This window comes from Anomaloglossus baeobatrachus, chromosome 5 (genome assembly GCF_048569485.1).
Source record: "Anomaloglossus baeobatrachus isolate aAnoBae1 chromosome 5, aAnoBae1.hap1, whole genome shotgun sequence".
Classification (NCBI taxonomy): Eukaryota; Metazoa; Chordata; class Amphibia; order Anura; family Aromobatidae; genus Anomaloglossus; species Anomaloglossus baeobatrachus.
The window spans coordinates 336,723,653-336,748,293 of NC_134357.1; the positions used below are offsets into that span (position 1 = coordinate 336,723,653).

The 24,641-nt window shown below is 40.5% G+C and overlaps 1 protein-coding gene across 11 annotated transcripts in view; it reads right to left on the reverse strand.

Moving 5' to 3' along the window:
• The window catches only part of PTPRT (protein tyrosine phosphatase receptor type T), a 549,351-nt gene that overhangs the window by 34,536 nt on the left and 490,174 nt on the right, over window positions 1–24,641 (reverse strand). For 7 of the 11 annotated variants that reach the window (XM_075349848.1, XM_075349844.1, XM_075349843.1 and 4 more), the window contains 3 exons: window positions 22,607–22,794; window positions 5,002–5,089; window positions 1,673–1,873 (listed from right to left, as the gene is read on the reverse strand). In XM_075349848.1, coding sequence (XP_075205963.1) covers window positions 1,673–1,873; window positions 5,002–5,089; window positions 22,607–22,794 — 477 coding nt within the window. The remainder of the gene's footprint in view (window positions 1–1,672; window positions 1,874–5,001; window positions 5,090–22,606; window positions 22,795–24,641) is intronic. The other 4 variants (XM_075349850.1, XM_075349854.1, XM_075349853.1 and 1 more) reach the window with 1 other exon arrangement.

Here is a 24,641-nt window from a genome sequence, read left to right on the forward strand (position 1 = left end):
TAGTGTTTGGCAGAAAATCACCTTTTCTCCACCAAAGTTTGTACTGCACATGCGCCATGACATGCAGAGTACAAGCACACAAACAGCCAGAGTCAGACTGAGAAGCTGGGGCTCGGGCGAAACGCAAGAGGGAGAATTGGAGCTGCACTCACTATTCTGCTACAACATCATGTATTTTCCTCCAGTCACCTCCAGAGCTGCAGTCAATATTCTGCTGCTACTTCATGTCTTATAGTCAAGTAACCTCCAGAGCTGTAAACACTAGTCGGCTGTTACATCATGTCTTATACTTCTCACCTTCAGCTGCTACTACATCACGTCTTATACTCCAGTCACCTCCAGAGCTGCAGTCACTATTCTGCTACAACATCATGTATTTTCCTCCAGTCACCTCCAGAGCTGCACTCACTATTCTGCTGCAACATCATGTCTCATACTCCAGTCACCTCCAGAGCTGCACTCACTATTCTGCTACTACATCATGTCTTATACTCCAGTCACCTACAGAGCGATAGTCACTATTCTGCTACTACATCATGTCTTATACTCCAGTCACCTCCAGAGCTGCAGTCACTATTCTGCTACTACATCATGTCTTATACTCCAGTTACCTCTAGAGCTGCAGTACCTATTCTGCTCATACATCATGTCTTTTCCTCCAGTCACCTCCAGAGCTGTAGTCACTATTCTGCTACAACATCATGTCTTATACTCCAGTCACAAGCAGAGCTGCACTCACTATTCTGCTACTACAGCTTGTCTTATACTCCAGTCACCTCCAGAGCTGCAGTCACTATTCTGCTGCTACATCATGTCTACTACATCATGTCTTATACTCCAGTCACCTCCAGAGCGTTAGTCACTATTCTACTGTTACATCATGTCTTATCCTCCAGTCACCTCCAGAGCTGCACTCACTATTCTGCTACTACATCATGTCTTATACTCCAGTCACCTCCAGAGCGGTAGTCACTATTCTGCTACTACATCATGTCTTATACTCCAGTCACCTCCAGAGCGGTAGTCACAATTCTGCTGTTACATCATGTCTTATCCTCCAGTCACCTCCAGAGCGGTAGTCACTATTCTGCTACTACATCATGTCTTATCCTCCAGTCACCTCCAGAGCAGTAGTCACTATTCTGCTATTACACCATGTCTTATACCCTAGTAAGTTCCAGAGCTGTAAACACTAGTCTGCTGTTACATCATGTCTTATACTTCTCACCTTCAGCTGCTACTACATCATGTCTTATACTCCAGTCACCTCCAAAGCTGCAATCACTGTTCTTCTGCTTCATTATGTCTTATACACCAGTCACCTCCAGAGCTGCAGTCACTGTTCTGCTGCAACATCATGTCTTACACTCCAGTCACCTCCAGAGCTGTAGTTACTATTCTGCTGTTACATCAGGTCTTGTAATAAACCAATCTGGTATTATTTCATACAAGGGAATGAAATTTTAATTTAAGATGATGACAGTTTTGGCTGTATCTACAAAGCTCTGTCTGGGTTGGTAGAAAATAGGCATTATCTAGACGGAAAAATCCTGGATGCGCAAGAGAGAAATAATATTCCTAACTGACAGTTTCAAATAGGGTTCTGGACCTATATTTCTTGTATGCAATCCCCCTAGTGATGAAAATGTAAATATATGTTTTAAGTCATTACCTTGGGTAGCAATGTAATGGCGGGGTCGATGATAACCCTGTAAGATAAAAGGCCACAAATCGATGTAGCGTGATTGACAGCGATAATATATCATTTTACAAAGCGTAAGGAATGTGTAACTTACATCCACATAGTTGGCATTAATATAATCTGAATGAGGGTCTCCATCTATCAGCTGTAGCCGCACCCGTGAATGGTCATCTGAGAGAAAGAGACACTGAGATGTCACATGAAGGTCGGCCGCAAAGTGACAGGCAGGAATCACTGACTCCGTAATATACGGTTCACTGACAATGACACATGTCTCCTTTGGCAAAGTTACTCATGAAGTCAGTGGCAAAGTCACAATCACAGCTATTGACAAGGCAAAGTTTTTAAATACCAGAGATTCATAGTCTGTCAACACTTACAACAGCTTAATTGAAATATGTAATGTATAAGGATTACTAAGTGGAGAGGGAAGTCTAAGGCTGCTTTCACATCTCCGGTTTTAGCAGTGCGGCTTAATCCGGCTCTAAAACCTATGCAACGGGTGCGACGAAAAAAACGCATCCTTTGCATAAGTTTTTACATGCGGCCCGTCCGGTTTTTGCCGGTTGCGGCACACTACTGAGCATGCGCAGTGCAAAAAACTGCATGCGGCCGGATGCAATTTTTGCCGCATCGCGCCGCATCCGGCGTCCATAAGCATGCATTGGAAAAAGCGCCGCATCGGGCGGATGCGGCGCGATGTGGTTATTTTCGCCGGACAAAAAAAGTGCCAGGCAACATTCCATCCAGCCGCCGCATGGGCTAAATATGCCGCATCCGGCAAAAACTGGACCGAACGCAAGGCCATGCGGCACAATCCGGCACTAATGAAAGTCTATGCGGAAAAAACAACCGGCGGCAAAAAAAAATGGTTGCGCTTTTTCTGCAAAGAGTCGGATTGTGCCGCACAGCAAAAACTGGATGTGTGAAAGCAGCCTAAGCTTCATAGTGTAGGTTTCCATCTTGTGGGTACGCCTTGTCACGAAAATTGGCCAATTTGTGCACTAAGGACTTTACCTGTAAGTGTAGTCTACATAACACTACATAACACTAATTTATTTCATAAATGATATATTGAATCTTAACATGTACTTTAGCAAACTCATTGTGCTGGTATACTTGTTTGTATTATTACAGTCACAGCAGCTTGCACCTATTCACATTTCACTCATTTTACCTGGAGGTGCTGGCCAATTTTTTGTGGTGGTGACTGTCTCTATAGTTGGCTGACATCCTTCCATCTGACTAAGATTGTTTTCAATTAGAGTTTGACCTAAGATGGGGTCCCCAATCTGTGGCACTGAGACACATTTGGCTCGAGAGCCCATGATGTGTGACTTGCGACTCCCTACCAGTTTGGTGCAATTGGCTATGAAGGAAAGGTCTCCAAATGGTGACTTTTGAAGTAGCTTCACACAGAAGAGCCGATCTGGATGTGTATACACTGGTAATGGGATGGATGAGAGAAATAAATAATGAAAGTCATATGATGGTACTATTTGTCAGATGGGTGCTTGGATATAGGTGAGTGTGCCTGATATGGGATTACCAAATAGGGTTAAAGTAGGAATCCTTAGATGTAAGTATACCTCTTATATGAGAGGGCGGCAGAAGGTCTCAGTCTACTTTCTGCTGGAAGCTTTGGCTATCATCACAACAGTAATGTTGAGTTCTGCATGTCACTACTGGGGGATAAGGGGAACCGGATGATGCTCACAATCATCTCTTATAGTTATGGGTCTCAAGGTAATAAAGATAGGGGAAACCGGATCTCAGGGCACAATCAGACATCCATTTTTCACATATAAGAGTTAACTTTGTTTTTCACTGCTAGAACATACACCTATTATGAGCTAAGCAGCTGTTCATGTCTGTGTTTCTTGTAGACCACGTCTTTAAAAAAAATGAAGAAGATGTCCATTTTTGATCTGAGTCACAGATGAAAATTACCTACACAATTCTATGGGTCTGTAAAAATCACAGGCAGTATATAGATGGCATCAATGTGCAACAAGTGTGCTGCATGTGATTAAGATGATATGTAAAGGACAAGCTTTGTAATGTATTTATTTTTTCAAATTGATCAAACACTGATCCAAAGTACTAATGAAACTCATACCATTTTTTTCCTACCACAAAAAAACCTATGACGTCTGAAAGAGTCCTTACTCGCACTTTACATTTGTAGGCCTGAGCCCGGGAGAGGTAAGTCTGAGTTCAATTAATGCAGTTCACAGTTTCTATGTTCATTGCACACATGTACCTTAGTGTCCTCAGTGTGCAGTTGTTTGTTTGTCAGGGCAATGATCTTTTCACAAGGGCAATAGTAGAGTTAAATTGTGAATTTATTCCTTAATTTCCAGAAGTAACAGAGAAATTCCATAATGTAGAGTTCTTTGAAACATTGGACCACGTTTCTTTGATAAAGTTACCAGTTTTACCTACAGTGTTCATATAATCATGCAAATACAAAGGAAACCTGTCAGGTCCCATATGCCTTGTAACCTACAAGCAGGGTGATGTGTGGCCTAGTAACCCCTTGCTACCCATCCCTATGTTGTAATATTGTGTAATATGAATTTATAAAAAAAAAACGTTTTAAAACTTACATGTTCCCTATGTAAATGAGCAGAGGTACTAGTCCAAAGGGCGTCGCTTCACCCCTTCTAGTTTGCCCTCTTTCCATGGTATCACGCCCCTATGGGTGTGATACCATGTATTAATATGAACAACATCACTGTCAGGTTCTGGAGATCCCGCGAGTGCGCGATTCTCATTTGCACAGCCTTCCTTGCCGGGTGTACGTTTTTCGGTTTCACAAGTGCACTGCACATGATCTGAAGGCTCTTGTGCTTCCAACCATGAGCAGAGAGCGTCTAAAGCCGGCAAGGAAACACCCAGTTAAGAAGGCTTTGCAAATGAGGAGCACACATGCGCAGGATCTCCAGGAGCTGACAGTAACGTCGTTCATGTAAGTCCATGGTATCACACCCACATGGGCGTGATACCACGGAAGGAGGGCAAACTAGAAAGGGCAAAGCAACGCCCAGGGAACTAGTCCCTCTGCTCATTTGCATAGGGAAAACAAAAGTTTTAAAACTTTTTTTTATAAATTCATTGTACACAATATCACAACACAGTGATGGGTAGGAAGGGGTTACTAGGCCACACATCACCCTGCTTGTAGGTTACAAGGCATATGGGACCTGACAGGTTATATGCAAAAAAATGTAATATTTTGGACTCTCGAGGACTCATCGGCAACCTACTCCACATTCTCTTGCTTAGGTCAAACTTACATGAGATAATGTTCCCATATCTGTTCTTGTTACGGTTTTCATCCTCTTTTGCCGTATCCCAGGATGCTGTCTGACCCTCAGGTAAGGCCTGGAAAATATAAATAATAGCAGTTATCCCAGATGCCTACAATATATTAATACATAGATCTACTAGTAATTTACCACAGGCAAGCTGAATATTCACCCAGGACCTTATATCTATATCAAGCTTTTGGAAGTTTCTTCTTATCTTACACCAAGTTATTAGATGCACTTGTAATAGGACATTCAATAGAGCACCAATATGGGTGCTACATTACAGCTGAAAGTCAGAGTTGTAAGGAGCCATCATTCGGTCTTCTGTTTAAAGCCCTGCTTTGATGTTGCCTTGGTGCACACTCATAATTTTGGAATTATATTTGTTTAAAAAAAAATGTTGTTAATTCTCAACCAAAATTTAATTTCCCTTGTCAAGTATCTATACAATGGACTTACTATTCAATAAGATATACTTTAATTATACCAATCTTTTCTTTTCCAGTTTATTGCTAAGCAGTAGCACCCTTAGCCTTTATCATGCAGCTTTTTTGTTTTTACAATGTTTCTTCTCCATAAAACAATATAACAACAATCAAAAGAACGATCGATAAAATTGGTCCCTATTTAAAAACACAAAAAAACAAAACAAACAAAAACAAAACAGGAGGTATCGGTTGTCTAATGTGTTTTATGCGCTTAGACAACACCATTCAGAAAGGTAATGATGCTCGATGAGCAGCATGAGCCTATAACTAGCTGTCTGCATATAGATCTGTTGGATATACTTTTTTGCCATCGTCCTCTATCCACTAGTAATTATGGCATAATTTTTTTAACCTACCATTACTGCCTTCTTTTGTTCTCGCTCTCTCTTCTCTTTTATATCATTTTTCATGTCACCTTTTTGTTTTTAGCCTAGCTGGCTGCAAAGTGGTTAACAGGTACTACAGACAAGCACAGACAACGAGGCCTTGCAGAACGTTTGGTATTTATTGAAGCTGGATCTTTTATATAGGTATAGACAGGTAATGAGCGGTTAATTGGGAACACCGCTTTGATCAGAGGTCTATTTGCCTTTAAAGGATCCAGCATCCTAATAGCAGTTAATCTCCCAGCAGAGACGCCGTGAGCAGTTACAGCTCATTTCCATCCCACTTCAAAGCAGCCAAGGGGAAAACAGACAGTATTATCAAACAGCAGGGTCTTAGAGGGGGGCTTTTGTCATCTCGTACTTTATAAATATGTCATTGGAGGTTTTTCATCTCTTTTTTTTCTAATTTTTGTATCTTTTTTTATTCCATGCTCTACTTTGGGTTCATTTGTATCAAAATAACACTTGGTACCTTCTGAACTGGAAATCAGATACCGGCCTTAGCAAACCTACTGTTTCACAAATTGGCAGATATAACATCTTAGAGTACTCTTATTTGGCTAACACCTATCACATCTGACCTCTGCACACATAACTGCTCAGGTTGGCCAAGCATTCATATGTTCTGGGGAGAGCGAAGTAAGGCCCTCATATACATTAGACTAATGATGAAGGAACCTACCAATATCGGCGGGATTGACTGACAATCTAATACGTATGGAAACTTTCCACCAGCCTATGATGTCGGAGGAGAGAAGGATCCCATAAATCCAATCTTGGACTGCTAACTCTCCAGAAATAAGTCATTGCCAGAGGAGTCTGGCAGTGACTCTCTCATTGAGAACATAGGTATTCTAGATCAAGCCAAGAACTTCTGTGTTTTGGGGAGTCTGGAGAGATAGCTGTTGGCCAAACGATTAGCCAAACCACTGTTCGACTGGCAGCTACCTATTGTGTATAGGAGATTCATACATTAGCAGTTTATCTGTCTTGAGAATATAGGATCGCCTGATAGTCCCATCCTTATATCACCCATCATCATCTGACCGTGAAGAGTTGGGAGGCCTCATACACATTGATCAAGCCAAATTTGATGGGTTTAGTAGACTGTAATCTAATCCGTGTTGAGTCTAGCCAACTATTCATGTATTAGGGAAATCATTTGGCTGCTAAATATCTAAATCGTATGGGCACCTCTCTTCTGTGATCACGTTCAGAAGAGTGTATGGATATAGGAAGAACATGCGGGTTCTCAGGCTCTTTCTGCCTGCTTTATCCTTATTTTCTGATGACTAGCTAGCAAAATCTTTTCCGATACAGCCGTACTATATGGATATCTATCATTAATTGCAAACCAAGTGAAATATAAACACAATTGTTTAATGCCAAACTGAAGACTTTTTTTATGGTGGTGGTCCTGCCTTACTTATAGGGTCCCAATGCAGCTGCACGGGCTACACATTAAATATGTTCACTGTGAAGAAGATATTCAATGCACCATATAATAGGATAGCACTGAAATTTTTCCCTACAGCCTATGAATAATGTAAAGAAGCTGTGGTTTGAAATCTAATACTTGTAAAGTGTGTCCAATCAGATAAGGGGGATATTCTGAGTTATTTAGCATGTATGATGGCTTCAAATAGTTCTAAAATTATGCAAATCACTTTATCTGCGATTAGCTGGAGGCTGCAGCTATTTCAAAGAGATGTGAACGCATAAATCCTCAGTGGAATACAGCATGCATCTGAGCTGCCAAAGAAGATGTCAACAACTAAAAATGGCGTCTTAATCTAAGGAAGCCCACTAGAAAAAAAATGGATGTGATACTTAGCCGGCTGAACCTTGCCTTGCGTAACAGCTGTAGCTATAGATTGGTATTACAGCTTTTCAGAAGATAAGAAGAGCGCATGGGCTCAGTATGTACAGTATGCAATATTTCTCCATAGACTTAAACTCTTACCATGATTGGACTATGAACACAATGTGGCATAAGTACTACAGATTCATGTGATGTCCAACCGAAAAGAATTACTAACTGGGACAGTAGTGTTAATAAATGGTGGGTAATAAATTGTATTACTTTTTGCAGACTTGCTTTTTAAGTGACATGCATGATATTTTAAGGCATTTTCTTATTGCTTGAAGGGTCAGTCTGTCCAACTGCCCCAAAGGTATGACTCCATAATAATGCCCAAATAATAACCTATTACCATGCAATAAAAATACGCATTACTGATATTTGGATACATGTGCAACAGTTATTCCCTATATTCTATTATTTTATTGCTTTGTATAGAACTCAGAAGTCTAAAGCTGTCTAAAAACTGTTTTTACGGAATCACGCCAGCAATGTTTTTTTATTGTGCCTCCAGTAGGCATCATAAATGTGTGTACAGTGTGTATATTAAAATACTTACCCATCACTGTCTTCTGTCATTTTCAATCCCTCTCCCCCATCATGGGACCACAGCTCTGACTTGCCAGCTCACACAACAGAAACACCCAGTAACTTTCTTCACAAGAGTCTGGCTCTCATTAACGTAGGCGTCATTCAAATGTCAGCTTTTTTCATGTACAAGAAAAATGGACAAAAACACCAAAAAGGAGCCAAGACAAATGATATGTGCACACACAGAATGTGGTGAGCCTTCCTCATAAAGATGGCTGCAGCCGAGGTGCAAGATGCTGATGTCACAGCCACTCAACCTCCACACTAGGGGGGAGGGGCGGCTGCTTAGCATAAGACATGCACACTAATAAGGCTTGCACTGGGAGCCCATCATATAATGAGTGAAATGCACAGTGTCTGAACTGTAACCTATAAATGACGCCAGAAACCCAGGTCAGGCGGGCTAAACAGCACTATATAGGTGCATCTCGCACGGATACATGAGACGAGACGCTCACCATTTAACCACCTGAATTCAAAAGGTCCACACACATCCTGCAAAAACTAACTAATTTTGGGCCAAAATATAAACTAATATCTCACTATTTGAGGTATGGCACATTTTATCCATTTTTGCAGGATGTGTGTGGACCTTTTGAATTCAGGTGGTTAAATGGTGAGCCTGTCATGTGTTATATACTCATATAGTGCTAACTAACCCGCCTGGACCTGGTGTTGTGCGTCATTTATAGGCCTTAATTCAAACACTGTGCGTCTCGTGTATCCGTGCGAGATGCACCTATATAGTGCTGTTTAGCCCGCCTGACCTGGGTTTTTGGCGTCATTTATAGGTTACAGTTCAGACACTGTGCATTTCACTCATTATATGATGGGCTCCCAGTGTAAGCCTTATTAGTGTGCATGTCTTATGCTAAGCAGCCGCCCCTCCCCTCTAGTGTGGAGGTTGAGTGGCTGTGACATCAGCATCTTGCACCTCGGCTGCAGCCATCTTTATGAGGAAGGCTCACCACATTCTTTGTGTGCACATATCATTTGTCTTGACTCCTTTTTGGTGTTTTTTTTATATAGATCTTTGTGGTTTTTCTAACAAGAAAAATGGACCAAGTGTCATCATTGATTTTCATCAATTTGGTCAAAATTTCAGAGTTTGGTCAAAGTTTCCTTAGTTTGGTTAAAGGTTCATCAGAGTTTGGTCAAAGTTTTATAAGTTTGGTCAAAGGTTCATCAGAGTTTGGTCAAAGTTTCCTCAGTTTGGTCAGTTTCATTAGAGTTTGGTCAAAGTTTTATCAGAGTTTGGTCAAAGTTTCATTAGAATTCAGTCAAAGTTTCATCAGAGTTTGTTCAAAGGTTAATCAGTTTGGTCAAAGTTTCAATAGAGTTTGGTCAAAGTTTCATTTGAATTTGGTCAAACTTTTATCATAGTTTGGTCAAAGTTTCTTCAGTGTTTCTTCATTGATTTTCATTAGTGTTTAGTCAGAGTTTTAGCAACATTTCTCTGATGGGGGAAAATAAAGTTTTGCCATCTTTTCCTTTCAGTTTGTGAAAAAAGGACAGCACACACATGTCATCAGAGTGCTCTCCGATGTTTTCACAGACTTGCAATGCCTATTTTGATGCAACACTCGGATCAATATCTGACATGGTTCCATGTCTTTGAACAGACCACTTGGTTCAGGGAAAAAATCTGACATGTAAACAGCCCCATAAACTATCATAGGTATGACTGCATTTTGTGAAAAACATGGATAGCACATGAACGAGAAAAACTGATGTCTGAATGAGGTATAAAGCTTAATTCAGGGGTCAGTGATTTTCTGGTGCGAGAAAATCAGTCCGAGTTTCATTAGTGATTTGGATCAAAGTTTCATCAGAGCTTGGTTATCAGTTTTTCACTGACGAGAAAAAAGTTTCTCCATCTTTTCCTACCTATAAGGGCTCGTTCAGATGAACGTATAAATCGGACGTGTACTATACGATTTTTTTTATCGCCCACATACAGGACACATGGGAGAGTAGGATTCTCATCTGTTAACCAGAGTAGAGCAACTACAAAACGCTTCCCTGACCTTGTAGATGACCACTTATTTTTACTGATAGAATTTGTTTGTGAAAGGAATCATAACATGCTGCGATTTTACTCTGAAATTGGAATTCTGTAGCATAGAGAACTGTAAATGATCCTATAAATGATTAATAGCTGCTAAGTACAAAGCAGATTGTATACAAACTGCACAATTGCTGTCACAGGAGAGAACCGGAGCATTAACGGAAATTTAGGCAAGCTTATTAATGCGCACACATTACTGATGGTGAACAGAGGTGTAAAAGAGTGGTGCTTTACGTTTTTATCCTCATCCAACATTCACATTGAGTTGATAGAAAATGTTCCTTGTTTTTTGTTTTCTTGAAGTTGTTCTGAAAATCATGCAAAGAGATCAGCTTTAGGGCATCTAAGGACATGGGTTTCATAAAGCTACGGCATTGACGATGCATAACTGATGTTCTAACACTGCTGTTATGGATTAAATACAAAATGTATGGAAAAATATCCATAAAAACATGATCATCTTGAGTGGGCTGCTTCGTAGTTTCTTCTTGATTAACCCATAAGAAAGCCATTCACTGCTTTATTACTTTGTCACTGTGTTGGTTTGTTCCACAAACTCATCTTAAGGTGTGCGCTTTCTTCTTGTAACTTGAAATAACCTCTATAAATTCCGTCCGCTCCCACACTGCATTGACACAGCGCCTAGGCAAGACAGCTGAGGGCTGAATTGTTTCAGATTATTGCAGATTATTCTTGCCATCACCATTACTTCAAAGACTGAAAAGGTGTTTATCAAATAATTTTCTACAGGAATCAATCTGGTTTCCATCAATGCTGTGCAACATTTTTAATAAGGGAATGTGCACGTGGGGCAGATTTAGCTGAAAATCTGCAACAAAATCTACCTTTTTACCTGCAGACTTTGTTGTGGATTTGATCAGATGCATTGCAAAGGTTGAAATCTGCTGTGAAAATCTGCAGAAAATAAATGACATGCTGCTGATGTAAACTCTGTGCCGCTTTTCCACGCTGCTCTTTCTCCAAAGCGTGTCGATGAGATTTGTTCAAATCTCATCCACGGTTCACGGAAGAAAAATACATTTTCCACTGCACTGTTAGAGAATTGTGGATTAACATCTGTTAACCAGAGTAGAGCAACTACAAAAGGTTTCCCTGACCTTGTTGGGCCTCTGAACAGCACAGTGGTTTTACTGAAAACTTTGGAAGGCCCCCTTCACACATCCGTGATTACGGAACATATGATGTCCATTTTCATTTGTACCAGAGACATGGACATACGCAGACCCATTAAAATCACTGGGCTTGCTCACACATCCCTGTTTTCTCACGGACGTGTGTCTGTGTGCTCCACATGGTGACATGTCCGTTTTTTTCTGGCAGCACGGGTGTTACACGGACCACACACTGATGTGCTCCGTGTGACATCACTGTCACACGTACAGTATAAAACACGTGTCCTCAAAATAAAATGATTTTCTATACTCACCTGTCTCCAGCCCTCCTGTGTTAGGCGCTGCTGTTACTTGCTTCCAGGCCTGCTCATTATGCTCATGAATATTCACTGCACCGTGGACCCGGAAGCAGCAGCAGCGCTGGAGACAGAAGCATCGGCGACAGGTGATTATATAAGTTCCTGCTGTCCATGTGCTATCAGAGTTAGCACACTGACAGCACACGCTGAACACACACATGGAACATGCACCCACACTACGGACCGTGAAAAACGTGTGTTTTTATCACAGACGTGTGAATGGGACCTAAGGCGTACTTGTGGCATCAAGTTTTTTTCATGGATACCACACATAATCATTATAACCTATGGTGCTGTTCACATGTCCGGACTGTGTGTTCATTTAAAACACATGGAGACATCCATTTTTTTCCAGGCAGTATGGATGGATGACAAGGTCCAATGCAACTCTATGGGTCTGTTAAAAACACAGCACACAGATGGCATCAGTGTACCATTTATCTGCTGGATGTGTTTAACGTTGAAAGTAAAGGAGGAGCTTTGTAAAATCTTTATTTATTTAGCTATACTGAAAAAACACATTGATCCAAAACACTAATGACACTGGTACTGTTTTTTCACTTACGTGTTTTTATGCACGTGTGAAGGAGGACTAATATGCACTTTTCCTGCGGTGGTGCTACTTGAGAATGAAACACTATGTCCCTGCTTCACTGTTGATCAATAAAGTTACAGAACAAGGGAACCCGGTGATGGGATGATGGCTGAATCTACTTCTAAGGCCTCGTTCACACAAGTGTATTAATAAATGATCAGCATTACAGCCTGAAAACAATTTATTTTATTACTTTTCAGCCTTGGGCAACCTTTTTTATTTTTTTTTTTTACAGTAACAATTTTTAATTATTTACAAGATTATTTACAGTTTACAATGTTAAAGAATGGCAATATCTGTAAAAAAATTGAATGCTTTTCTTTCTGCACACCCTTCGACTTGAATGGGCAAGTCTCACCTAATATTTTTACATAGTTGTATAGGTTGAAAACAAACCTAGATCCATCTAGTTCATACTTCCTCCACCAATTATATACAGTTGTGCTCAAAAGTTTATATAGCTAGGCAAATTTTTTGCTTTCTTGGCCTTTTTTCAGAGAATATGAATGATAACACAAAAACTTTTTTCCACTCATGGTTAGTGGTTGGGTGAAGCCATCCATTGTCAAACTACTGTGTTTTCTCTTTTTAAATCACAATGATAGCCAAAAATATCAAAATAACCCTGATCAAAAGTTCAGATATCCCAGTTCTTAATACCGTGTACCCTCTAACATGAATGACAGCTTGAAGTCTTTTGTAGTAGTTGTGGATGAGGCTCCTTATTTTCTCAGATGGTAAAGCTGCCCATTCTTCTTGGCAAAAAGCTTCCAGTTCCTGTAAATTCCTAGGCTTTCTTACATGAATTGCGCACTTGAGTTCCCTCCAGAGCGGCTCAATGATATTGAGGTTAGGAGACTGAAATGGCCACTCCAGAACCTTCACTTTGTTCTGTTGTAGCTAATGACAGGTTGACTTGGCCATGTGTTTTAGATCGTTGTCATGTTGGAACGTCCAAGTATGTCCCATGCGCAGCGTCCGGGCTGATGAGTGCAAATTTGCCTCCAGTATTTGCTGATAATGTTCTGCATTCATTTTTCCTTCAACTTTGACCAAGTTTCTTGTGCCTTTGTAGCTCACACATCCCCACATCATCAGCGATCCACCTCCGCGCTTTACAGTAGGAATTGTGTTCCTTTAATCTTAGGCATTGTTGACACCTCTCCAAATGTAATGTCTATGGTTGTGGCCAAAAAGTTTGATTTTGCTCTCATCACTCCCAGTTACCTTGTTCCAGAAGTTTGGAGGCTTGTCTCTGTGCTGTTTGGCGAGATACTTTGTGGCATATGTGCAGTAATGGCTTTCTTCTGGTGACTCGACCATGCAGCCCATTTTTCTTAAAATGCCTCTTTGTTGTGCATCTTGAAACAGCCACACCGCTAGTTTTCAATGAGTCCTGTATTTCAGCTGATGTGATTTGTGGGTTTTTCTTTGCATCCCAAACATTTTTCCTGCCAGTTGTAGCCAAAATTTTGTTGGTCTACCCGACCTTGGTTTGGTTTTAAAGAGCCCCTGAATTTCCATTTGTAAATCACAGTTTGAACACTGCTGACTGGCATCATCAATTCCTTAGATATCTTTTTGTATCCCTTTACAGTTTTATACTGTTCAACTATCTTTACCCATAGATCCTTTGACAATTCTTTTGCTTACCTCATGACTCAGACTCCAAAAACATTAGTGGTTGGATGAAAGATGCAAGAGTCTGTCTGGATCTCAGAAACTCACTCAGCTTTTATGCACACACACTGATTACAAACAAACAGATCTCAAGTGAGGATGTTACCTTTATTGGTCATTCAAACCCATTTGTGTCAACTTCTTTGCATATTATCAGGCCAAAATCACCAGGGTATATGAACTTTTGATCAGGGTCATTTGGATGTTTTTGGTTGTCATTATGATTTAAAAAGAGAAAACACAGTAGTTTGGCAATAAATGGCTTCTTCCAACCACTAACCATGAGTGGAAAAAAAGTTTTTGTGTTATCATTCATATTTTCTGAAAAAAGGCCAAGAAATACAACTGTATTTTGTCACTATATGATTTATAACCAACAATGTTATGTGTACTGAGGAAATAATCCAGCCCATTTTTTAAAAGTTGTTATAGTGTCTGCCAATACTACCTCTTGTGGTAGGGCATTCCACAATCTGACCATTTCCTATTAAGCTGCTGGAATCTTCTTTTTTTTTCACATCCAGATTCAGCCAGTGAAAAAAAGCTTATGTGAACAGCCCAAATAAATAACATTGGACTTAGTGCTGTCCACTTTTTTACCAAAAATATGCTGGTGTGAACCTTCCCTAACAAACAGGATTTATCCAAAGTGCCCAAAACAGTGTAATTGTGAGCACAATCAACATTCACCGGACAGGCTTTTCTTATTATAGATGCTTTATGCATCTGCTTGTTAATTCTCCGTGTGGCCTCCAATTCTTCTCATTTGTGTAACCAACGGCCTGTTTATCTGTACCGCTCTATTGAAATTAGCGCTCACCATCTTAGAAATTGCCATTTATTTACATTATTGATTTCTACTTATCTCCACTCTTTTATTAGGGTAAACACTCCGTTTAGTACCGGTTCGTTGACACTTGAACTAATCTGCACTTGTTTTATTGAAAATCACATTAATCTGACCTACATTAATAGAACCGAGTCTTATCTGGGTCTCTCAGCTACGATTTCTTTTTTTTTTTTGCCACTTGGATTTTAGAGAGAAAAATCTGCAGTGAGATTTGAAGAAGACCACGGAAAGAGTCTCGTAATAGCCAAGCCCCCTTAATAATGCAGCAAGCGTCATGTACAAGCCATAGTGCATGACACATGATAGGAGCCCAATGCTTCCTAATGGGGGCCCGCGCTTGCCACACGTAACTATTTATTGCTTTCATGATTTCTGACACAGAAATACAATGTCACTGTTCCTCATGCTGCACTGGCCGTACAGAATCCATGACATATACTTAAGGCCTGGTAATAAAGATGTCTGCACGCTGTGTGAACGCCACAAACACAGCATAAGCAATCATGGTTTTCTAAGCCCGGTTTCCTTGACAACAAATAGAATTCGGGCAGCAAATAAATGCAGCTGAAGCCTGTGAATCGTCTCTGATTGTAAGCAAAGAAACGCGCGGTTTGTGCTGAAATTTCCCCCCCATTAATTCCCTCAATATCTCCAAATAGAAGCTCTGCTGAGAGGGCCAACTGATACATATTTATAAAGTTATTCTGTAATACTGAGTTACCGGGGGAAGGACGATGCAGAAAGCAGGAATGAAGGGGGGATGAGCAGGACGAATAAGAGGGATAGTGGAGAAGAAGGAGGAAGACAGGTAAGAAGAGGGAGCGGGAGATAGTGAATGATGGGTGAGAGGAACCGGACTGAGCTACCAAGGGCCTACCAGTAACACTGACTCTGGGGCCCACAGCCTCGTTCACACATCTATCTGTAATGCACTGGGTAGTACAGTGAATAGTGGTAGTACAGTGAATGAGGTGCTGCTTTTTTGCTTACATAGTGAATAATATAATGGGGCCAAATACTAAAAACTGCTCATATTCAGGGAATACATGGCTCACTCCAACAGAGGGGCCCACCAGGGAATTCTCCTGTTGCCCTGTGGGCCAGTCCGAGCCTGCCGGGGATCATTGATGTAAAAAAGACGTTTGATATTGGGGAGGGGACGGGAGCTGAGCACTCACAAAGGATGCCAATCCTAAGCTGCGGAAATAGGCGGACATGGAAATAAAGTCTCTATGTGAAATTTAGTTAGTTTCAATGGAGGAACGACATCACAAATAGTATGAAAACACAAAGCAAAATTGCAACACAGGAATAAAACAAAAGAGCAATAGAAAATAATCATGACAGGCTTCTTGGAGACATTCAGGCAGAAAATAATTAGGAAGGGAGTTTTGCAGATGATATGCATTGTTTGGTGTAAACCACATGAAGCGTAAGTTTGGTGGGTGGGTTACTCCCTCCTCACATAGCCTTGTGATACATAATAAAACAAATAAACCATTTTTCAATAATGGTTAGCAGATCATTTTCATATTTTCAATTCTTCTCGCTGCTTAAAATTTCCCTTTTTTTGCTTTTTTTTAAAGAGACATTGCTCAGTCAAGCATTTCATGTTCTACAATGAAATACGGGCTTTGTTTGCATCTCCTAAGGCCCTGTTTTTTTCCCTGGTATTATTTCTTGTGCATTTACAAGAGAATGTCCTTTGAGAAATAGTGTTAATGCAAACACACAGGCAAATACGGCACAACTAGAACTCTTTGCCTTTGATATAACTCGACTGAAGAACAGTGGTGAGAGGCAGCACAACAGAAGTGGAATGGGGAATTGAAATTGAAGACGGAGGAATGAATTCAGAAATAGAGATGTAATAAGAGAAAAATCACATACAATGGGGGTGAAGTGACTGGATCTGAGATTACACAATGAATCTCTGAGCTTTCCGGCTATGCTATTATTACGATAGGCCCATTTCCATTGATCTATAATATATACAGTTCATAGTCTCAGTTGGGCGCAAAATATGCTATAGGGTAATGAGGTGTTGATAACAGGCTCATACTATACATATGGAATAGCTACTAAAACCAAAATTCCTCTCTGCTGTATAGCATTTGACACTCTGACCCTATACAAACACAGTCTGCCCCATGTTTCATTTCTTATGCACATATCAAGGCAGTGACCATTTTCTTTACAAGTACTTAAGAAACCCCTGGCAGTTACTCTGTAAATGTACCATATCTGCCCTGTACACAGACTTCTTTATTTTCATTAAAATAATAGACTCTTTAAAGGCCGACCACATACGCAAAATGTGGTTGGCTAAGTCCAAACTGATTGACGGTCATTGACAGGCCCTGTTTAGACAGTCCTGTAGAGAGGCTGTACAACTTAAAATGTTTCTTTTGTTCATATTTCTCATAGTAAAACATTTTATTTCATACGAGCTTGCAATCTACAGAAGATTCAGTCACGTATATCCTTTACAGCCACATTCATTTTTACATAGGTTTTATACACTCCTACAACATCCAGCAATTGAAGTATGCTTGTCACATTGCCACCACGTGACTTCTTCTATAGACTGACATTTCTTTCAACAGCACTTACAATTTTCACTTTATCTATTCTATTCCACTTTCATTCAGTGCGAAAGGTAACTCCGGGGGTTCACTTTCGTCCCACAACTCACCAACACGTCCACGTCTTATTGTCTGTGGCACCATCTGACCTCTGTTGGAGCTGTTTATCCAATCAGATTACATGGAGGCCACATATATAGCAGATATAGACATAAGATATATTAACAATTGACAAGAGATATTAGGAAAAAGCTGACATGAAATAAGAATTGCATCCACATACACATTCCATTCTCCCATATTCATCCATCCTACCAGCTGACCAAAATTCTACGTGCAGAAAAAGATTGTTCTATAGGCATAGCACATAATTTTCAGCAGCACATCACCTGTTTACACAAGGAGTATGTGCTGCTGACAGTTATGATTTTAAAGCCCATTTAACTGAAGTGATACTGAGGAGCAGCCATTCATCAAAATGCTTGTTTACTGGTTATCAGCTTTAGCAAACATGCAGGCAATGGGCCAAGGAATAAGCAAAATGCTCATTCATTGGGTGATTGGATCATACCTGCTGTCATTAAAATCACTGTTATCCCTAGGACATCATCCTGTGTAAACAGGTGATATGCTGCCAATAACTATAACTAGGAGCACAGAATGATTGTATTAACAATTGTTCTGTGCATACAGAATTCTAGTAGGCTATAATAAACAACCCATTAAATGAAATCCGATTGGCTTGTTTATAGCCAATCAGCAGTCATTTAACGGTTGCAGTTAGAGATGAGTGAAGAGAAAAATATTCAATTCAAATTAATCGAGTCAAATAATTTCTACTATTCGTATATTCGTCAGGAATAACAAAACCAATGCAAGTCAATAGGAAACTCAAATAATTTTCTGGGAGACCTTGGAAGTAGGTCTGGGAAGGCCGAAGAAATGCTGAAATGGATGGAAAAGTGCTGAAACTGAATGGGAATAGCTCAAGGAAGATGAAAGGATGCATTTCTGACTCACAGCTGGTTTCTGGGAATAATGTTGTCAGAGTACTGGGATTAAAGCAGGAGAATTATACTTACTGAGTTCTCCCCTGGCTGTCACAATACTTCTCAGCCTGCTCATTAGATCTCATGAATATTCACTACTTCCTCTGCCCACTCTAGGTGCCAGCATCTGTGTTTGGGTGCCCTCACACTAGCTTTCTAGGTAATGTAAAAAAAGCTGCATGGGGTCGATGGTATTTTGATACACAGACAAGATAGCCAAGAGGAGACTTAATAGCAGTCTACAAATATCTGAAAGGTAGTCACAGTGCAGAGGGAACTACCCTATTCTCATTAGCACAAGGAAAAACAAAAAACAATGGGATGAACTTTTAAGGAAGTAGATTCAGATTAGACATTAAGAAAAACTTTTTGACAGTGAGGACAGTCAGGGAGTGGAACAGGCTACCATGGGAGGTTGTGAGCTCTCCATCTATGGAAATCTTCAAGCGGAAACTGTATAAACATATAGCTTGGATGATTTAGGAAAGCCTACACTCGCAGGGGGTTTGACCCAATGGCCCTTGAGGTCCCTTCCAACTCTACCATTCTATGATTCTATAACTCTTAAAATAACGCACTCAGCTGGGGGCTTCAGCCTGTAGCCATCTGCTTTAACTGCGCTGGGTATCAAAATATGGGGGAGCCTATGTTATTTTTTCAACTATTTATTTATTTTTACTCTCCACTTCCTGACCCAGATAGCTAGTATGAGGGCAATCAATCACAGATACCGCCACAGAGTGTGGGAAGGGGAAGTAGTGAATATTCATGAGATCTAATGAGCAGACTACAACCAATAACAGACACCAGCACAAAGAGTGGGCAGGAGAAGTAGTGCAAATTCAAAAGGGTTAATAAGTGGACTAGGAAGAAGTGTGACAGGGAAACTCGGTAAGTGTAATTCTCCTGCTTTAGAGACCGGAAGTCTTTTTTTTTTTTTTCACTGCACCCGCCAATCACAGTAATGCCAGTAGCAAAGATGGCTACAGCATTTCTGTGATTGGCAGGCAATCCGAGCATGTTTAGTGGCTGAAAATCAGGCACCAAACATTCTAGAAGGGGACTTGAAACTCATGAGGCGAATACCAAAACGAGTAATGGATATTGCGAATACCGTCATCTTTGCGCAAGTATCGAATAGTGCTGAATATATTTGCTCATCACTAGTTGCAGTCCTTTTATTTGAAAGGTCCTTAAGGCAGGTAAGAGTGATCTAATCACTTGACAAACAAGCGGTTTACTCATTCATCAGGGGATAGCTGTCGTTTGCACATGCCGATAATCAGGAAATAAATGTTGCAATGATTATGGGCTCAGTTAAATTGACCTTGAAGCTGAAGTGCTCTCAGCACTAAGGGCTCCACAACCCCCATTCTGCTCTTGAGTGAAGGCAGTAGCATCCAAGCAGGAGACAACTACAGCCAGTACTTAAGAACGAAGCGTGGGGTGGTGGAGTCCTTAATCCAGAGCACACTTTAATATTAGGAACCATCTTTGGAGCATTTGTAGGAGTTTTACACTCTAAAGTTCTTTCCTCCATATCATATTGACTATTCACTTTCTACTTTTTGAAGGTGATTTGGGTATATGTTTGTTAGCTGTGGATTTTATTTTACCAAATAGTATGTCCTTGGGGTCCAAGAGTAAATAATATGTATTTTTTTGTATCTTGATAATCACTATTTTAGTATGCAATCTATTAATATTACTGGTGACTACTCTGTACCTTGTTGCTTCTGTTTTCTAAGTTCAATTACCATTTCATCATCTTTTTGAACCCTAGGTAGAAGTCTCAACAAAACATTGACTGGAGGTTCTCTCCTTTAACATTGATTGACAATGGCCTAAAAATATATATTTTTAACTACTATTTCCATATTTATTCTTGTGAGTAGATGGAAAAAATACTCTAAAAATATGAACATCCTCATTGGAGTCAAATTCTGGATATAACAGACACATGCGTGACATAGTATTTAGGCCAAAATAATAATAATAAAAAAAACAGACACAAAATAGGAAAGATTTAACATGGCACTGAGGGATTTAGCAAATATATTTATAGTGCTTAACTGTGGAATTTGAAAAGAGCATTGATCTATTAAAAGGACAGCCAGGACTAAATAGAGGAAGGCTGGCGGATATAACATAGCTTTATCCTGTGCAGCCTTTCGTAGGTTAATCTGTAGACTAAGCCTCTCTGCGACTGTTTTAATGGTTCCCTCCCTGGGGCAGATGCTAATCGCCTTCGATAGTCCTAATGGAGGAGAAATGGGCTCTTATTAAGCTGGAAAGGGACAGTTTCTGCTCCCAGCTGTGTTACTGGCATAATAATTACCAAGTCCATAGAGAAAAATGCTTTTGGATATCAGAGAATAACTTTTGAAAAGTGAAATCAGGAAAAGGTAAAATGTTGCAGGATCCTAAAAAAAATTACTATATGAGCAAACTATAGATGACATAAAAGTAAAGGAATTAAGTGCAGGTCAATTACAGAACATAAATATGTTTTCCTATCTTGGACATTTGAGGAATATCCATAGGACATGACCACCCGGGACAATCATCTATCAAGAGAATAAGGATTCTTGGACATGTTTTCCCCCACCAAAAGGGCAGCAAGTAGAGATGAGCAAACCTGAGGTTCGATTGCCGAATTGAACACCAACTTTAAAAATCAAGGTTCGGGTTCAGGGTTTGAATGCTTTACTTGAGAACTTCAATCGTGCGAGCAATGCTGTGCTCAGGGACGCTTGGTGCACTGCTCTGTGCGAGCCGCTTGCAGTGTTTGAATGACTTGCACTTGGGGTATAAGCAGCATGATTGCATGTAATGTGCAACGCAAAAAATTGTTTGAAAAAACCAGCCCACCCTTCCCTGGAAGTGATCTGCTTATGGCTGACTGTTTGTGGGTGGAGACTCAAACTGCCAATCAGTTACTTGCTCCTGGGTTCGGGTCAAGCTTGGCTCTTTTGCTGCCTTCGAAACGAACCTTCACGGAACCGCTTATCTCTCGCGGCAGGTCCAGTTGTAGACTCAATGGAGAAAGCAACTTCTATTTTTAAGCTACATTTTGATGTGGCTGCCTTGCTACCTAAAAAAGGGTCATAGGGCCACCATACTCTCATCATCATCTCCCTCAACCACAAACACACAAACAAGTTGTGTTGAAAATTTTCAAAAATAAACTAATTACACAATAAAGATTTGAGAAGCTAAAGGTGATTTGAAGGTATATGTCTAATCTTAGCAAACACCTAAAGTTGTTTTTTGAACAAAATGAAGACACATAAAATTTGCAAATAGTCTAATAATATCATGTTTTTTGGCTTGTTTCCTATGAAGCAACAGATGCCGAAGGGAGAAATTTTATGTTGGATGCAAAAATACAACATGCAATATATGAAATACTAAAAGGTATAGCTGAAATGTATGCATTGAATAAATTAAGGAAACTTGAAATAAAACTAAAATGTCCATTTAGTAATTTATTGAAGGTGACAGATAGGCAGAGCAAGGGTTGGCGCTAACTTTAGAGTTGTCATAATACAACATTTTTTAAACTGAACCAATAACGTAAAATAAAATAACGTGTAAGTTAAAAAGGACTCATTCTGCAACAATTTTTACAAGGATCCCTCTTTGTAAAATCCTTGAGAAACTACAGGGGCATTTTGGCATTTTACAGGGGATTGGAATATTTCTAAAAGTACTATCTTTCAATTTTTATTAATCAGGTACATTATTGAGAGAAATTACCAAGGTTATGCATTACCGGTATTCAGAGAACATAAAAAAACCTTCAAAAAAGTTTTGAAACATAGAGAAAGATAAAGCTTCATTCCTGTTAATAATTGTTGGTAATTCAAAAATGCAGACTTTGTAGTTTTTTTGAGTATATCCATCAAAATGTAATCCATTCAGCAAAAGACTTAAAGGACTCACCTCATATTCTTCTTTAAATCCATACCCTTGCCCTCTCTTCATCTGGGTAATGTGCTGTAGAAGATCTGCCACACGGATGGCTGGCTGGAGTTGTCCACGGGGATATGCCATTTCCAATGGTTCACATGTCCGGTATGGGTGGGTCTGTATGGTTAATGTGGGTTGATTCAACTCTACATGGCTGCTGTCTGTAAGATAGCCAGATGTGGAAATCAGACCAGGCATTGCGTAGCTGCTAGGCCTTTCTAGATGTCTTGAATCGATTTAGCTTATTTAGGTCATGGCATTCAACACACAATTTCCCAACAAATTTCTTTCTCAAAACATTACATTTTATTACTCTTAATTTTATAAATCACCTAGCTATAACTTATAAAAGGCCCTATCAAACAACAAGACAGTCCTCAGCTTAAACGGAAACTGTCAGGTGCAATATGCACCCAGAACCACCAGCAGTTCTGGGTGAATATTTCTAATCCCTGCCCAGCAGTCCCAGCCTATAGTAGCATACATAAAGGGATCTTTAGAAAAAGTATTTGCTAATCAGGCCCCCTTAGCATGTTAGCATGCCGCTGTGGGCGTGCTAACATGCTAATGAATGCGCAGCATCACAGGCATGGTTGCCCTCACGTCTGCTGGCATCGCGCTGACGCTGGATTTTTACTCAGTGCGCATGATCTTGGACTTTTGGTCATGTGCACTATGAAGTCAGGTGTATGCGTCCTGCACTATGAAGTCCAGCGTCAGGCATGATGGCAGCAGAGGCGAGCACAACCATTCCTCTAACGCTGCGCATTCATTAGTATGTTAACACTAGAGATGAGCCACCCCCTAGCATTCGAGTTCGGTTCGGTTCGTCGAATGGAGGCTCCGTTTGACGAACGTAAGACTAACCATTCAACGAACGTTCGACTAACCGTTCGACGAACCACTCGAACCCCGTTGAAAACAATGGGAGGCAAACACAAACACATAAAAACACATTATACATGTACACATACAGTTAATAAACATTGCCATAACAGTTACAGGTCCCCGCGACGCGTCCTGCACTCTGTCTCCCACCGCTTTTTCTTCTGATAATCACTGCATCCTCCCGGTAACCAGCACTGATGATAGGACCTATCGTGACATCAAAATAGCATGTGACCAGTCACGTGTCTATTATCTCATTGGCTACAGACTGGTCACATGGCTAGACATCATGCTAGGTCCTGTCAGTGCATCTCCCTGGTACGCGGTGATCGTTCCAGCAACTCAGTGTACCGGCGAAATGCTCTGACACATGGTCGGCTTCCCCATCCATGCATGTCGGCGTTCTTTACAGAGTCAGCCCACATGCAAGGACTAGATGCCACAGCCGGTGAATAACGGAGATCTCGTTGCTATAGCAACCCGCCTGTCAGCGGTAAAGTTACCGCTCACAGCACGCAGCTTCTGCTCACTCACTGAGTGAATAGACTGCACGGGAGCAGCAGCGTCTTCTCCCATGCAGTGCTGTCTGATGTAGCAGAGCTGCATGGGTTGAAGGTAAAGGAAGACAGAAGACCATGGATCGTGGAGGGATGACAGAGGGTAATAAACATGGAGTCTCTAAGTGTGTCTGTGTATTTATTTCTATTAAAGTATTTTTTCTCTGTGTGGTGTCTTTTTTTTAACCCTTTATTGGAGATTCTTAATGGCCGGGTCAAACTTGCCGGACATTAAGAATCTCTGACTTAATACTAGCTAGTAAAACAAAGCTAGTATTAACTCATTATTACCGAGCAAGCTACCCGGCTTCAGGGCAGCTGGAACAGTTGGATACAGTGCCAGATGATGGCACTTCTATGAAAGCACCATTTTCTGGGGTGGCTGCGGACTGCAATTCATAGCAGAGGCGCCCAGAAAGCTAGGGCCAACCTGTGCTGCGGATTCCAATCCCCAGCTACCTAGTTGTACCTGGCTGAACACAAAAATGGGGTGAAGCCCATGTCGATTTTTTTTTCATTATTTCATGAAATTCATGAAATAATTAAAAAAAGGTCTTCCCTAT